The sequence below is a fragment of the Nomascus leucogenys genome, chromosome 5, assembly GCF_006542625.1.
Source record: "Nomascus leucogenys isolate Asia chromosome 5, Asia_NLE_v1, whole genome shotgun sequence".
Classification (NCBI taxonomy): domain Eukaryota; kingdom Metazoa; phylum Chordata; class Mammalia; order Primates; family Hylobatidae; genus Nomascus; species Nomascus leucogenys.
Window position 1 is genome coordinate 10,735,001 of NC_044385.1, and position 18,006 is coordinate 10,753,006.

The 18,006-nt window shown below is 36.3% G+C and overlaps 1 protein-coding gene across 6 annotated transcripts in view; it reads right to left on the reverse strand.

The window, feature by feature from the left end:
* Window positions 1-18,006, reverse strand: part of RYR2 (ryanodine receptor 2) — a 787,631-nt gene that overhangs the window by 386,179 nt on the left and 383,446 nt on the right. For all 6 annotated transcript variants that reach the window (XM_030812625.1, XM_030812626.1, XM_030812624.1 and 3 more), the window contains 2 exons: window positions 10,044-10,208; window positions 3,671-3,792 (listed from right to left, as the gene is read on the reverse strand). In XM_030812625.1, the coding sequence (XP_030668485.1) occupies window positions 3,671-3,792; window positions 10,044-10,208 (287 nt within the window). The remainder of the gene's footprint in view (window positions 1-3,670; window positions 3,793-10,043; window positions 10,209-18,006) is intronic.

Genomic DNA, 18,006 nt, shown 5'->3' on the forward strand with positions numbered 1-18,006 from the left:
AAGGAAGATAAAAGGAGGAAATGGGACAACGACAAAGTGTTGTTCTTATGTGGTTAATTTTTGTAACCCATATGCTCTCATTCTCCCGTGTAAGGGTGGTGATGGTGGTGGTGATGGTGGTGGCGTGCCTGTGTGTATCTCCTCTTTGTCCTGTTACTAGGTGGGACGAATATAAAACAAATAGGAAGAAGACAGACTTAAGCCTACTATATCAATAATCATATTAATGTAAATGGATTAAACAATACAATTTAAAACAGGGATTAACAAATAGGATAAAAAAGCAAGACCCAACTACCTATTGCTTAAAAGAAATGCACTTTAAATATAAAGATACAAACAGGTTAAAGGTCATAGGATGCTAATACCAAAGGTAGGGGGAGAACTAGAGTGGCTATGTTCATATTATACAAAGTACATGTCATAGCAAAGAATATTTACCAGAGTTCAGGAAGGTAATTTCAAAATGATAAAGGGGTCAGTTCATCAAAAGAACAAAATCCTAAACAGGTATGCACTTAGTAACAGAGCTTCAAAATGCACGAAGAAAACGTGACAAACAGCAAGGAGAAACAGAGATATCCACAATTACAGTCAGACACTTTTCAATACTTTTCTCTCAGTAATTAGTAGAACAAAGAGACCAAAAAACTTAAGGAAATTGATCTAAATAATACTAAATTGACACTTTTGAACACGACCCAACAAGAGGAGAATGCACATTCTTTTCAAATTCACATGAAACATTTACCAAAATAAAGTTTACTCTAAGCCATAAAACAAGTCTTAATAAATTTAAAAGCGATCAATCTCACAAAGTATATTCTCTGACCATAATGGCATTAAATTAGAAATTAGTAACAGAAAAATATTCAGGAAATCTCCGAATATTTGGAAATTGAAAAAATCTATTGGTCAAAGAAGTCATCAAAGGAGAAACTGAAAGAAAACATATCAGTGCCGGGTGCAGTGGCTCACGCCTGTAATCCCAGCACTTTGTGAGGCCAAGGTGGGTGGATCACTTGAGATCAGGTGTTCGAGACCAGCCTGGGCAACATGGTGAAACCATATCTCTACTAAAAATAAAAAAATTAGCCAGGAGTGGTGACGCACACCTGTAATCCTAGCTACTTGGGAAGCTGACGCAGTAGAATTGCTTAAACCTGGGAGGCAGGTTGTAGTGAGCAGAGATAGGGCCATTGCCCTCTAGTCTGGCAACAGAATGAGAGTGAAGAGCAGAATGGGGAGAGGGGAGGGAGGAGAGGGGAGTGGAAAGAAGAAAAGACAGAAAGAAAAGAAAAGAAAAGAGGGAGGGAGGGAGGGAAGGATGGAAGGATGGATGGATGGAAGGAAGGAAGGAAGGAAGGAAAGGGGGAGGAGAGAGAGGAGAGAAAGACAGACGGAAAGAAAAGAAAGAAAGGAAGAAAGGAAAATCAAAACGTGTGAGGTGCCACTAAAAACAGAAATGCATAACACTAAATGTTTATATCAACAAAGGTCTCAATAATATCAGCATTCATCTTATAAAGTTAGAAAAAAGAGAGCAAGGCAAGAAGAAAGAAAATAGAAAAAATCAGACTGGGAATCAGAAAGTCTTTTCATAGTTAATAGGGGTTAATGTAACCATCTTATTTTATCATGATAGGTATAACAAATGAATTTCACTCAAATAGCCCAGACAAAAAATAATTTTCAAGATTTAATAAAGCAACAAGTGTATAATTCAACATTTTTTATCATAGAATCCAAATTTCTCATACTTAGTACTCTATCTAATCAGAAAAGTAATTGTTAAATTTTAAAATTATTCTTTCAAAGAGCAGACGTGCTAAAGTAAGTCACTTTCAAGATGAATTTTGGTATTTCAGCCAGCATAAAAAAAATGTCACTTATGGTATACTATCACTACATTATGTCTATAACAGTGAGATGGTGGCTTTCCCACAAAATAGTTTTCAAAACAAATAACCAGTTTTTGGTCTAGTATTAAATTAACTTACCAGATGGAATCTCTGTAGTGCCACTGAATACTCTACAGCAGTCAAATTGAACTTTAAAAAGTCCCTCATATTTGAAGAAGTCAGTGCTGACTAAATACAAAATTGACAGTTTCAAAGATTTATGATTAATTTGCTCAATCCCTATCATAGGATTGATCAGCTCTAGTAAAGAAAAACTAGTGGGAAGAACAAGATACGAAAAGGCTAAGTTTGTTTCCAAAATAAGTTATAATTTCCAAGTAGAACTTCTTGACTAATTTTATAATGCATTAAAATATAATAAATTTTTATTATAATAAATACTATATTAAACTACAAGAATACAAATAATACTGAAAAGTAATACAATTAATAAAAAATACAAAAATGTGGTGCGTACCCCATTCGATTTAAGATTTACTCCATCTGATGAGGCTTAGAGTTGAGATGAGGCAGAGAAATGGACTAAACATTTAGGATGTGTGGCCAAATGCTGTGCACATTTTTTGGTTACATACGGGCACACACATATACACACAGTATGTATGGTTTATAAAAGGGATGGTTTATAAAAGAAGTAGAAAATAAGATAATCTTGAGTAGGGGAGATTTGTTTCATGCTGTAAAGCCAAAAAAAAAATTTACCAATTCAACTACTACAAAAATCCTTTCAAATTCTTTCCCAAACCAATAAACTGGTGAAACGGTTTGCAATTTATGATGACAGGAAATGAATATCTCTAAACATAACAAAAGCTCAGAACAACTTAACAGAAATATGTATAATAGGATTAAACACAAAAGAAAAAATAAATGAAGAAAGATGGTCAACAAAAAGTTTCCCCCATCAAATTAGCAAAGTTTAAAGAGACAAATGAAATCTCTCACAAGGCAGAGCATATGTTGGTATAATGTCACCAGAAAACAGGTTGGTCACAAGTTTAATTTAGTCTGTAGATATGCAATTATTGCAATTATTAGGTGGAAAAACAGTTCTTATGAGAATTACCTTAAAAAAATACATATCAAAACTCAGCAAATATATAGGCTTCACTACCCTCATTGCAAAAGGAACAAAGGCCAGGAACGGTGGCTCACGCCTGTAATCCCAGCACTTTGGGAGGCTGAGGTGAGCGGATCACGAGGTCAAGAGATCGAGTCCATCCTGGCCAACATGGTGAAACCCTATCTCTACTACAAATACAAAAATTAGCTAGGTGTGGTGGTGAGGACCTGTAATCCTAGCTACTCGGGAGGCTGAGGCAGGACAATCGCTTGAACTCAGAAGGCGGAGGTTGCAGTGAGCCGAGATTGCGCCACTGCACTCCAGCCTGGGTGACAGTGTGAGACTCTGTACTCTGTCTCAAAAAGAAAAAAAAAAAAAAAAAAAAAGAAAAGAAAAAGGAACGAAATAGGTCCAGTACAAGGAAAAGTAGTCATTAAATAATCCTAATCTATACCTATCAATTACAAATTACACATCCAATTTCCAAAACCATATTGTTTTTAAAAGTTTATTTAAAAGAAAGACATTAAATCATCTAATTAACACTTCCTAATGTTTCTGCTGACTTACCAAACAGTATGAGATTTATTGCCATCATAGCATACTTTTAAATTGTCTATTTGCATATCCAATAAAGAAATGAAAATGAAGTATCAAACAACTACGCCTACAAAAGAAAAAGTACCTTATAAATCTATTAAAAAGGAAGACTGTGCTCCGGATAACTCGTGCTGTGCGTGATTCTTCATGCTGGGATCTCGATAAACTTATGCCATCATCCATGTGGCCTTCATGATGCATAATAGCCTGTAGGAAAGCAAAAATAAGGCCATTACTCCCAACATCTCTTTTCCAAACTAGAGTTAGGGAGATGTGTACTCAAACAGCTGAGCCATAACAATAGATAGAATCAAAAGGCAGGTATAGGGGACTGTGAAGCTGTTATGTTCAGATAAAATCTATGTACAGCTCCCTATACAAACTAGCCATTCCATTTACTCATTTAGTTATTATTTCATTTTTTGAGATGGGGTCTTGCTATGTTGCCCAGGCTGGTCTTGAACTCCTGGGCTTCAGTGATCCTTCTCCCTCTGCCTCCTGAATAGCTAGAATTACAAGCCCCCATCACCTTGCTCAGCTCAGTTATCGTTTTAAAGAACTACTCAAAAAATGCAATGAGTCAAGTAAAACAAATAGCAGAGCCTTTTCACATATCCACATTGAATGACTGATCCTCAGCCTAAGCAAACTTGGTACAAAGCAGCAAAGCTAATGTTGCACAGGCACACCAGTCATAAAGTAGTTCTGAACATAGACTAGTCAATAATAAGTACTGCACAATGCTTATAAATCATCTAAATGATAAAAATGTATACATATATTTCTTTTGATAGTTTTTTTTGTTTTTGAACTTTCTATGAAACTATAATGTTAGGAAAGAGAAATGCAAAAATCTTAAAAAAACAGTTCCATGATTTTCACAAGCGAACATTCCTGCATGACCAACACCCAGCTCAAGAAAGAAAACATTATGGTATCTTAAAATCCTCCTTAGTGCTCCCTTCCTATCCCTATCCTTCACAAGGTTCACCACCTTGGCAGACTTTTGACAGCACAGATCAGTTGTGTACTATATATAAGTAGAACCATTTGTTCCCATCTGTGCTTATCTTCATTCAACATTTATAGCAAGATGATTTAATACACCTACCCAGGTGTACTGAACTAAATCTAGGAACTGGAACTATAAATTAACTAGAAAGCAATGTAAAGAGGAAACTCCTTATATAAAAAATCAGTGAGACACAGATATATCTATATTCAGAGGCAAAATATTATAGCCTTAAGTGCCCTCATTAATAAAGAAAAAAATGACTAAAATGGAAGAACTTAATATTTTCATGTCCTAAAAACAGAACAGCAAAGAAAGTTGAAAAGTAGAACTAATGAAGATTAAGTGAAATTACTAAACTAGAAGTCAAATAAAGTACTAGAGAAAATTAATAAACTCAAAATTTGATTCTTTGTGATGATAAATAAAACAAAGCTCTTACAAACCAAGCTAAAGATAAAACAGAAATTAAAAACACAGAGAATGGGAAATTACAATAATACAATACTGTGTGCAACTGCATGGCAAAACCAAAAATCAACCAACCAAACAAAACTGGGTATTCCAGGGGAATAGAATAGATTCTTAGCAAAATAAGACTAATCAAAAGGAATCCAACTCTATTTCACCAGGTTCTTTAGAAAAGGATTGAAAAGCCGTGGCTCACGCCTGTAATACCAGCACTTTGGGAGGCCAAGGCAGGCGGATCACGAGGTCAGGAGATCCAGACCATCCTGGCTAACACGGTGAAACCCCGTCTCTACTACAAACACAAAAAATTAGCCGGGCGCGGTGGCGGGCGCCTGTAGTCCCAGCTACTCGGGAGGCTGAGGCAGGAGAATGGCGTGAACCCGGGAGGTGGAGCTTGCAGTGAGCCGAGATTGCACCACTGCACTCCGGCCTGGGCGAAAGAGCAAGACTCCGTCTCAAAAAAAAAAAAAAAGGATTGAAAAGATAATTTAAGATACAATATTTAAAAGACCTAGGACTAGCTGGTTTCACAGGTGAGCTGTCACAAAGCTTCAAAGAACAGCTACCTTTCATGGCAGACTAGTCTAGACCAAGGTTTGGCAAACTACAGCACATTACCTGTTTCCGTATAGCCCATGAGCTAAGAATGGTGTTTACATTTTTAAATGGTTGAGAAAAAAGACCAGAGTAGAGGGGTGTTTTGTGACACATAAAAATTAATAAACACAAAAATTGTATGAAATTCAAAATCCAGTGTCCATAAAGAGAAATTAACTTCCCCATAAATATACACGTAATAATTCTGAATAAAATATTAATTAATTAAATCTAGTAGAATTTCAAAAGAATCATACACTATGGTCAAGTAGGGTTTACTCTGTGAATTTAAGAACTCTTTAACAATTGGAGGTCTGGTAACTTAGTTATTTTATCAACAGGTTAAAAGACACAACACAGGATTTTTATCTTCTTTATTAATAAAATTCAGTAATCATTGCTATTTTTAAAAAGCTAAGTAAAATTGAAATAGCAGGAGGCTACTTAAACATAAAAACAATTTCAACTGTCCTCAAGATGCAAGTTACAACCTCGATAAAGTAGGAGTGGAAATTCACAATGGGAAAATATGCTGAGATAATAAACCAGCAGACCAGATGAAAGAACAGCAAGCTGAGATAAAAAGGTGAGCTGGGTGAGATAAGGACAAGAAAAAAAAGCATGAAAACTAAAATTTTGAAGGCACAGAAAGGGCTTACGAACAGAACAGCACCAAAGAAAAAAATAAGTACTTTGGAAGACATACTTGAGAAGCAAAGTGTAGAGAAAAGGTCAGGGAGAACGCTGAGAGGAAAGACAGCCGTGCTCCTGAGAAAGAAACTAGCAGACTAAAATGGCATGAAAACAGGAACCAAAGACATGGCTGAAAAAGTAGATTCACATACCCAACTTGTTCCAAGCATACATAAAAGTTTTCCGACAATTTAAGTGTACGTTTTTAAAATTTAAAGTTAAACAAAATTAAAAATTGTGTTCATCTAGTTCTAGTTATATACAAATACCAAATTGCCACATGTGTCTAGCAGTTACTGATTTGGACAGCATAGCCTTATACCTAGCTTCAAGTTCATGGGAATTACCAAGAGCACAGGCAATGGGGAAAAAAAAGTCAGACACATCCAGAACATGAGGCATTCTATAACTGGCATGGATTTTTTAAAACCTTGATGCTACAGGAAAAAAATAAGCTGAGAATTTGTTCTAGATTAAAAGAGACTGAAAGGCATAAAAATAAATAAGTGCATGAATTTTGATTGCATCCTGATTTTAATCAACTAGAAAAGATATTATCGAGATAATAGAATAAATAATGGATACAAACAGGATAGTCAATGATGTAATAGAATCACCTTCATGCTATGTAACTGTACTGTGGATGTTTGACTGCATACACACACACAGAGAAAAGAAAGACAGGAGGACAGGAAAGCAAATCCGGTTAACTATAAGAATTGCTGACTCTAATTGAAGCGTATGTGGATGGTCATTGGTTTAGTCTTTTAACTTTTTTATATTTGAAATTTTTATAAGTAAAATATTAAGAAAAAAAGAAAAAGATAACATCTGCTAAATCTAGTAGAAGAACCATGACCAAACATCATTATCAAAAGAAAAGTTTGCTTTAAAGCCAAATCGACCTCTTCTGCCACAATTTCGACAATATTAGCTGTTCACCTTGAGAATGCTAACCCAGCTCACCATGGCTCATAATTGTGCAACGCTAATGCAGTTGAAGACCAAGTTAGCAGGTGCATGGGCAATCTCACCAACTCAATTATAACTCCGCATCCTTGAAAATACATGTTTTCATTCAAGAAACATTTATTGAGCACCTACTATGGTTCCAGCACTCTGCTAGATACTGAAAATACATAAATCAAAGACTTGGTTCCAATCTCAGAGTCTAGTAATGAAGACAGAATAAATTACATATCTTTAACTCTTCCTTTCCTTTCTGACCCCCGCCCCCTCCTTAGATTGTGTTTAGTTTAATTTCTGGCTTGTTGGCTTCTGGAGACCTCAAAAAGCAGCTTAAGCAATTTGGACTCAAACATGGAACAATATGGATAAATGTTACAGACCTTTGGCTGAGCAAAAGGAGGCATATACAAAAGAGTACATGCTATAGAATTTCACTTATATAAAATTCAACATCAGCTAAAACAAAAAAATGATCACAAGATCATTTCCATGACAGAAAAAGATCACAAGAGTGGCCAGGTGTGGTGGCTCACGCCTGTAATCCCAGCACTCTGGGAGGCTGAGGCGGACGGATCGTGAGGTCAGGAGATGGAGACCATCCTGGCCAACATGGTGAAACCCCTTCTCTACTAAAAATACAAAAATTAGCCCGGTGTCGTTGCGCGTGCCTGTAATTCCAGCTACTCGGGAGTCTGAGGCAGGAAAATCGCTTGAACCGGGGAGGTGGATATTGCAGTGAGCCGAGATTGCGCCACTGTACTCCAGCCTGGGTGACAGAGCCAGACTGTCAAAAAAAAAAAAAAAAAATCAAAAGAATAGTTGCCCCTGGGGGAAAGGGAGCAGGAATAACCTAGAAAGGAATGTTGGGAAACTTCTTGGAAATTACACATGTTCCACGTGGAGATAAGCTTGTGGGTCACACCAGTGTATCCATTTGTTAAAACTCTACAGCTGCCCGGCTCAGTGGCTCACGCCTGTAATCCCAGCACTTTGGGAGGCCGAGGCGGGTGGATCACCTGAGGTCAGGAGTTCGAAACCAGCCTGGCCAATATGGCGAAACCCCATCTCCACTAAAAATAAAAAAATTAGCTGGCTGCGGTGGTGGGCGCCTGTGATTCCAGCTACTCAGGAGGCTGAGACGGGAGAATTGCTTAAACCCAGGAGGCAGAGGTTGCAGTGAGCAGAGATCACACCACTGCACACCAGGTGACACAGTGAAACTCTTGTCTCAAGAAAAAAAAAAACCCTCTACAGCTTAATGTTTACATTTCAATGTATATAAATATTACCTCTAAAAGTTGAAAAGAAGTAACAGTAATAATCTAGTGAGACATAGCATAGGATTGGAGGGTAACTGAAACAACAGTAAGAGAGCATTGAAAACGTTGAATGGTGAAGACTCAGGGGTTCATTACACTATTCGTTATTTTGTATAAATTTAAATTATCTATAATAAAAAGTTTTAAAACAGGCCACCTTCAGTTGCAAGAAATAGGGAATGCTTCACAAATATTGAATACACGCAAGTACACTTAAAGGTATGAGCCCAGATCAAAGACCTAAAAACCAACAGATCATCTTATTATAATGATGATATAGGTCTTGCAGGAGAATTGTCAGAGGATCTCTATCCCAAGCTCCAAGGAAGGTTGTACCGGGATGCACTCAAGTCAAACTCTATCCCTGCAGTATGGGCCTCCACCTTCACTAAAATCAGCACTGATTACTCTAAATAGATCACAAGAACAGTCGTCTATTTAGTTACTGGAATGTGGGTATATATTTTGATTAATAAATCTGTTGAAAATAAAAAGGTCGGTATCACTAAAGCCTTCCCTTCCAAGGTCTCACATTTCCGGAAATAATGTGTGTTATTTGGTTCTGTGCACTGTGCTGCATGTCATATGTAAAAACGTGAACAATCTAGTATGATGTACTCCCTCAGGGGAGTTGCAAATTTGTGGGGGTGGGGGGACAGGGGTGGTGAGAGAAGGAGAGATATGTGGCCTACTAAATTAAATAACACAAGGAGTGTGTGTATAAAACGTAATGAGTTATAGATGAACATTATGAGAACTCAAAGGAGGGAGTAGCTGATAAGCTGATATCGTCAGGAAGAACTTCTAAAATGATAAATAAATTGAATTCCTGGATGATGGAAAAGAGTCAGGGAGACAAAAAAGGTTTGAAGGTATTCTAAACAGAAGAGACAGTCTGCAGAGGCACAGGTGTGGAAAAGCCATGGTACTCTGATAGACTGCAAGGAATGTGTTGTAAGTGACATGCTGGGGAAATTGAAGACAATGTCTGGAAATCAGGAAGAGAGTAGGAGAACGGCACAGGCCAGGAAGAGCATCATTATCACTACCAAACAGTGGGCCTTTTCTTGTAAGCAAGGGGATGTCAGTAACGGACTTTGTCACAGCAAGGAGGACAAAGTGAACTGTACTAAACTAGAATCCAGAAGACGGCACTGTATATTTCTTCACTTCATATTTAAATGCATGCATCCCATAATCCTATACATGAGTGATGTAACATCCAGCTCTGTTCACCTTATAAAGCTAAAGAGTCTATTAACAGTGGAATCTGCCCTTTCGCTTGCAAAATTATGAACTTTTGCAGGTGACTAAAAAGATTAGCCAATTTTTTTGACTTGTGCTTGTGTATTCATAAAAATTACTTCTATAAATTATGTTTTTTTCTATCACCTTACCTTACGTTGTATAGATCCCATTCTCACAGATTTCACGTCCACAGACTGGTAAGTAAGCCATAGGCCTGTGTCTACATGTTGTATATAGCATACTGAGTCACCGTATTTTATTTCAGATGTTCCCATGCCATCGACTTCTTTTCTCACCCCTACATCCAATTTTTCCTAAGGGAAGAGGAGGAAAAAAAGGTCAGTAAACATTTAAAAAATACTAGTGTATGGCAATAGAATTTTGTCTTATTGTAAATATGTTCCTTAAAAAATTCAGCCCTCTGAAGTCCCCTGAAATAATGGCCAAATATTTTACTCTAACAGTTCAACCTCTAACATATGCTTGAATTATTCACATTGGTAGAACATTATTTTTGCCATAATGTAAAATTTTTAAATTTTATGTTGCAAAATAGCCAACTCCAAACCAGAGATCTTAAAATTAGTAGTTAAGCTAAATATCCTTCCTGGGTTTTTGTGGGTTTTTTTTTTTTCATTATTGGTGATTAAGAACATAGGTTTAGGGGACAGAGAGATTTCGTTTTGAGTCCAGCCTCTGCCACTCATTACCTCTAAGATGTTAGCAAGTTAATTAAACCTTTTAAGCCTCAGTTTTCTCATCCATAAATAAAGCTAATAAGGTATCTTTCCATAGGATCAAAAAAAAAAAATAAGATAATGCATGTAGATTTCAGGATAGTGTCCCCAGGATAAACACTTCAAAATTTTTTGACAACTTTGACAATAATAATGGTGACAATGATTGTTAATGAACCTGTTAATTAAAATGATTATTTATTTTGAACGAATCAAAGCTAAAATTCAGTTTCTACTACTGCAATTTCCAACTCGGACTACAGAGGTATTCACTCTTAAAGGGCTACTATGCCAAGCTTCCTCTCCTAGGGAGTAGCAATCCATCCTCTGATACCAACCAAATGTTTCTTTCAAATCTCTATTTATGTCAGCACTTCCTCCTCCAACATACTCTCTTTCCGTTTTTCCTCCCATGCATAGCTGTGATCTTCAGGAACTCACTGTGTCTTAAAGTCCCATACAGTCCCTAAAGCAGCAATGAAAAAGTCAAGGGTACCTCCTTTCTTTAGTCTCTCTTTTTTCTTCCTTGGTCTAACCTTACTTGTTAATTTACTTTACGTGTCTTCTATGTCTTTGGTCTTATGACTTTTATATAGAATTATAGTTAAACGAATGTTTTGAAGATTCAGTCAGAGTAAAATGTATGTCTGCTAAACAAAAAAGAACAATTTTAAAATAACCCCAAGGTTTAACAGATTTTTCATGTCATTTGCATAATGTATTAATAATTAATGACCTGAAAATGATTATGAACACTCCATAAACAATTGAAAATTCAAATTAAAATGAGTTGAAATTTTTAACACAAAATGTCAAGGTCAACTAAGAAAATATATAATTATCAGTTAAGTTGATTCAATCATTATGCAAATAACCTGAAACACTATTCTAAGTATCTGTAATAAAACAGACAATAAAACCATTCCAATTTCATTCTATCAACCTAGATAAACTACTAATCTACGTATACCAACCCTGTCAATAGAAAAATTAAATTCTGGGAAAAAAATAGAACACTGTAATTATCTCTTCAGAATAGAACAGTGAGCCTCTAACATTTTTTTTTTTTGGTCTTTTCTTCAAGCAAATTGGTTTGTGTCTAGATTATTTATAAGTGCATGGATTATATATTAAGAAGTCACATAAACATTAATTGTGAAATTATGCTTTCTTTGTATTTTATTGATGTATTTCACATCCGTCTCTGGATTAGAAGATTTAATTCTGAAATATCATGATGATGATTTTTTTTTTTTTTTGTGAGATGGAATCTTTCTCTGTCACCCAGGCTGGAATGCAGTGGCACAGTCTCAGCTCACTGTAACCTCTGCCTCCTGGTTCCAGCAATTCTGCTGTCTCAGCCTCCTGAGTAGCTGGGACGACAGGTGCCCACCACCAGGCCCTGCCAATTTTTGTATTTTTAGTAGAGACAGATTTCACCATGTTGGTGAGGCTAGTCTTAAACGCCTGAACTCAGGTGATCCACCCACCTCGGCCTCCCAAAGTGCAGGGATTACAGGTGTGAGCCACTGCTTCCGGCCGGTGACTGTTTTAAAAATTACTCTGACCCTTGAGTGAGGTAAAAAATGCTGAAGTTACATTAGAAAAAATAAGTGAGATCACTTGCTGAATGAAAGACCAAAGGCCATCCATGTTCTTTCCTTCTTTATCTCCTGTCATTTTCTGTAGCTCAGGCTTAGGAGAAATTCAGATGAAAATAATCTAGAGCCTTTGAATGACCATAAGCTGAAGCACAGCATGAACCACAAATGTGACATCTAGTAAAAGCATCCAATAGAGTATTAGTCTGTATTACTGGAAATAAAGTGCTCAGATTAGGCAAGTAATAATCTTACTAAAACTCTGTATTAGTTGTACCATATCTATATTAATGGCCTTAATTTTGGCATCAGCTTTTAAATTTTATTTTTCTTTTGAGTTGTTCTACTTCGGAAAATGATGAAGTAATTCACTGGAGTGAATTCTCCTATAGAAACTATTATAAAATTTGGAAAAAATCCTTTTAAGAATTGACTTAAAGGCACTTGGACCAAAAGCAGGAAGAAATTGAAAAGTAGATCTCTCTCAAAAGGCAAACAGCACCTTGCGTGATTGATAAGTGGCTGCCTTTTGCCTTGGGGCATGCAGTGCCCAATCTGCCTGCTACTCTGGCAGCAGCAATCTGCTGCTTTATTGGCTTGAAGTATCAGAGGATATGCTCCAGGGCCCACAAGCAACAAAATAATTAGATGGGCTAAATCCTGGACTCAAAGTTATCTACAAAATCTTTGTAAAAAATTATCCGAATTCTGCTGACTATGTATGCTGGAGGAAAGTCCAGTATAATGGCAACAGATGGAAGCTGAAAGATTTGAGTAAAAATATAAGCAACTCCCCATGTAAAAGAGAGAAAACTGAAGTTTCAATCCAACAAGGTTAACTGCCTGCAAAACCAAAATCACTCTTCAGAATAAAACTTGAAATTCAGAGCCTCTACTACATCTCATTCCCAATATCCAATATATTGTCAAAAATAAGCAGATACAAAGAAACTAGAAAATGTGAGCTATATTTTTTGGAACAACAAAAACAACAAGAGTATAGGCAATACAAATCAATGCAAAGATGGCCCAGATCCTGCAACTAGCAGACAAGGACTTTACAGCAACTATTTAAATTACAAAATATGTTCAAAAATGTAAAAGAAAACATATATATAATGAATAAATAGGGCTAAATTATACATCACGAAAATAAATGAAATAGAAAAATGAAAATAATTTAAATACAAAATTAACTGGGTCAGCTTAGCATCAGATTGGAATTATATAAAAAAGAGTTAATGAAATTAAAAGTTAATCAATAGAAATTTTTCAATCTGTAGATCAGATTGCCATTAAAACACTCTAGCTTAAGTATTTTGCTATTAAATGGAAACCTCCCTCAAAAGACTATATAAAATTTAATTCCTATACCTCCTACATTTAATCAAGAAAATGTCAAGATCCTCCTAATCTTAGCATTATCTTATAAGCATTATCTTATTCATTAAAACCTGTAAATTTTTAACTTTTATAGTCTTCTATCCTGCAAGAATAATCCTGAGACCTTAAGAGCTATAAAAATACTCAAAGATAAAATAACTCTTTTCAGCACAGTCTAGAATTATTGCAAACACTGCTTTTTCAATCTAAGAGGTTTGTATGGATATTTTCTCTTTTCATTCATGTACTCTCATAGCATGTTGTACTTCCACTATCAAGGAAATGTTGGTACTTTGTTAAAACTGTTCCTCAATTGTCTTCTTTCCACTTGACTATCATTCACCTTTTTGACAGCAGGAATCATATGTCTGATTCCTCCAGCCTGACCCCACATAACCTCAGGACCAGAACAGCCTGCAAATGTCAGATCCTTGAAGAATTTCTGGAAATTCCTTCAGATTTCCCATAAAAACTGTGCTGACAAACTACTCCCATTATGAGCATTCAAATAATCCCATTCATAAGTGCCTGGAACATCTAATTTTCAAATGAATACTAAAATAGACCCAGATGTGGCTGGGCGCAGTGGCTCACACCTGTAATCCCAGCACTCTGGGAGGCCGAGGCGGGCGGATCACGAGGTCAGGAGATCGAGACCATCCTGGCTAACATGGTGAAACCCCGTCTCTACTAAAAAAAAAAATAAAAATAAAAAATAAAATAAATAAATAAAACAAACAATTAGCTGGGTGTGGTGGCAGGCACCTGTAGTCCCAGCTACTCGGGAGGCTGAGGCAGGAGAATGGTGTGAACCCGGGAGGCAGAGCTTGCAGTGAGCCAAGATTGTGCCACTGCACTCCAGCCTGGGCAACAGAGCAAGGCTCCATCTCAAAAAAAATAAATAAAAATAAAAAGTAAACAAATAAAATAGACCCAGATGTAAAAATGATTGGTCTGAAAAGTATTAAGTGATATTTTGCATTGGGTATACCAACCTGACTCATAATGAAGACATACCTATTTCTGAAGAACTGTGGCCTTATACACATATATATACTGAGTGATATATACATACTAGATATCTAAAAGTAGACTCAGTAAAAGACTAAAACTAGTCCTATAGAATTATTTCTTGTAATACAGAGCATGCAGTTCAGAGGAATTCTTCTAGCATAGTTAAAATCATCCGTATGTCTATCCAAATTACTCTACCAGGTAACTAAAGAAAAAAGGCCTTTATCCTTAGATGATGGAGTTTTTACTGATTTTTTAATAGCCAGGTCTCTTTAAGACAAGTAATGGTTAAAGTTAGAAAAAATTAAAAAGTCAAAAGAATTTTTTTATTTGCTCCTTTATGGTGCCACACTGCAGAACAGAATAGTTGGTCACTGTGAAAAGAAAGTCTAAAAATGTTACATGGTAAGAGAAATGACTGGTACTGACAGGCCAGGCCAGGCCAGGCTTAGCCCTTCCAGGACAGAAATGCAAAAAAAAACAAACAAAAAAATCACACATTATCCCTCATTATCCCTCGGTTTCTCAGGAGAAATTACTCTGGTAAGTGAGTTGGTGGAAAGAAAGGATTTTTAAGTTTCTCTTGCTGAAGGGGTCTTTGAGGGGCTTCCACAGCAGCAGCCACAGAGCTTAAGGTCACAGCGCCTAAATATTAGCCCTCTAACACCCTGTGCAATACCCTCCCCTAGATGTGCGTGGGACCAATGAATAGAACAGGATATCACTCCTGCAATGAGGTTACCTTAGATGGCAAAAGTCAAGGGATCTTGTAGATATAATTAAGGTTTCTTATCAATTGACTCCCAGTAAATCAAAGGAGAGATTATCCAAGGTGGATGATACTTAACCAGGTGAGCTCTTTCAAAGGGTTCAGGCTTTCCCTGAGCACATAAACTACAGCTAGTTTCCATGGGACTCTACCCTGCTCTTGGTCCTCTCTTCCTGACCACCTGTGGACAACAGCATCAGCCCATGCCTAAGGATTCCAACCTGATCATAATCATCCTTGCCAGACCACTTGCACTGCAGGTGTCAGGCTTACTTACCCAGCCCTCACAACCTCATTAAGCAAACCTATAGAATAAATGCCTTAATATATACCTATCTCCACTGGTTCTGCATCTCTGGCTGAATCCTGACCGATTGATCACTGTAATTCATCACAATGTTTCTGTATATGAGAATGTAGCTTTAGATATGTATTTCTGTGTCATCTATTTTTTCCTGAGATAACCACTTGTGTTTTGTAACTTAGTTTAAATAAAACTAAACTATCAAATTATGATATGTTAATCACAGAAGGCTTCAATGGGTTCATTCTCATTCTTACAGTCATTAAAAAAGACCAGCATACAACTATAACTGAATTTCTCTATCTTCTGTAAAACCATAATTGGCACTATTTTATCAGGTTATCAATGCCCCTTGAGAAAAGACTGCTGCAAAAATTTCTTTTGATTTTAATCCCAAGTAAATGCAAAATTCATCTCCATGGGTAACTTTGTATAACTGTTTTGTTAAGAAAAAAAAATTACAAGTTCTTTATAAAATCTTTAATTTTCTTACTAAAGAGGTTTTTAGTCTTACTATGTAGTTAAGTTTGGTTCTGCCACATAACTTATCTAAGCCTCAGCTTCCTCAGCTGCATAATAAAGATAAAAAAACAGCACCTTAACTCCATAGAGTTGTGTTAGGATTAAATAAGATAATGCATGAAAGGTCTTAGCACATTGATTGACACATAGTAAGTTATTCACCTCTACCTTTATTTTCACTGTGTGAAAGTGTACGTTTTAAAACACCTGAAACATATTCTGAATCGAAAATAAAAAATCCAAATAAAAATAGTATAGTATAAATGTCTCAAAAACATTTTAATCTGGCATCATGGTACACGCCTGGGTAATCCCAGCGTTTTGGGAGGCCGAGGCAGGCAGATTGCTTGAGCTCAGCAGTTCAAGACCAGCCTGGGCAACACGGCGAAACCCTGTCTCTACTAAAACTACAAAAATTTGCTGGGTGTGATGGTGCACACCTGTAGTCCCAGCTACTTGGGAGGCTGAGGTGGGAGAATTGCTTGAACCTAGGAGGTAGAGGTTGCAGTGAGCCAAGATCTTGCCACTGCACTCTAGCATGAGTGATAGAGCGAGAGACTCTCTCTCAAAGAAAAAGTTTTATTATATTTTTGACATTTGTTCCACAATTCTTGTAATCTCATTGACAGTCTTATTTGAAACTGTTATTCCACCATTTCCATAGCAAAAGACTTCTATTCACTGTACATAGGGAGGAAAAAACAGAGGAAATCGCCTACAGAGAAATGTTTCAGGGGCATTTTAAGCTAAAAAAATTTTATCTTGTGGGTTGGGGATTGAATACACATATGATTGGCAAGATCTGTCTTATGATTAAACGAACATTTCAATACACTTGAAAACAATGGTTAAAACTTCTAGAAATAGAGAAAGTGAAGAATATTTCTAAGAAAATCTACATCTATCAAATAGCATTCTTCATTTTGTAAAATAGTTTCCTTAAAAGAAAACCAAAGTAGGTTACATTATAAACATTTCCTATTTTATTCGGTTTTTTTCTGAATATATAGGGTTGTCAGCAGTTGTTGATTCTTGTGTCAAATCCTGTGTTTGAGATTGGCTGGTGAATGTTCACATTAGTGTCAAAGACACCCCAATGACAGTTGAGGAAATGCTTCTTATGTCAACTAGCAACATGGAATTTTAAAGCCAGTCTCACCTTTAAAATCTTAAGTTAAAATGATCTTAATGATTTATAAAATCTTCCAAATGTACTTGTACTTTCAATACCATCTCACACAGTTAAAGGTAAGGGACTGCTCACGTAAATGCAAGCGTTCACAAGAATCGATTTTCATTTCAGAATTTCAAAACCAAAACTCCTAAACCCAGAAGAAAGCTGAGATTTGAAAATTGACCTAGAAAAGTTTGATTTTCCATCAGTAATCAATCTTGATTTGCAACACAGTAATTATGTCAACCAGCAGTCATTCATTATTGCATACTCAAAGTATACCTCAGGTCTAAGATATATGTTACATCATTTTTTTTTAAGTGTTCGCCTTTCACAATGTAAGTACTCCTCTTCATGGGAAATATGGTAGAAGATGTACGTCTAAGATCTAAGGTCTAAGATATATGTTATGTCATTTTTTAAAAAGTGTTTGCCTTTCACAATATAAGGACTCCTCTTCACAGGAAATGTGGCAGAAGTATGTAAAGAGAGGGCAGTAATTTTCAACCTACCAGTGACACTGAGGTGGGGAAAAAGTATCAAATATACCTTTAAGTGAATCCAATATGTATTTTAAAGAACAGAGACCATGATCAAATGTGATGACT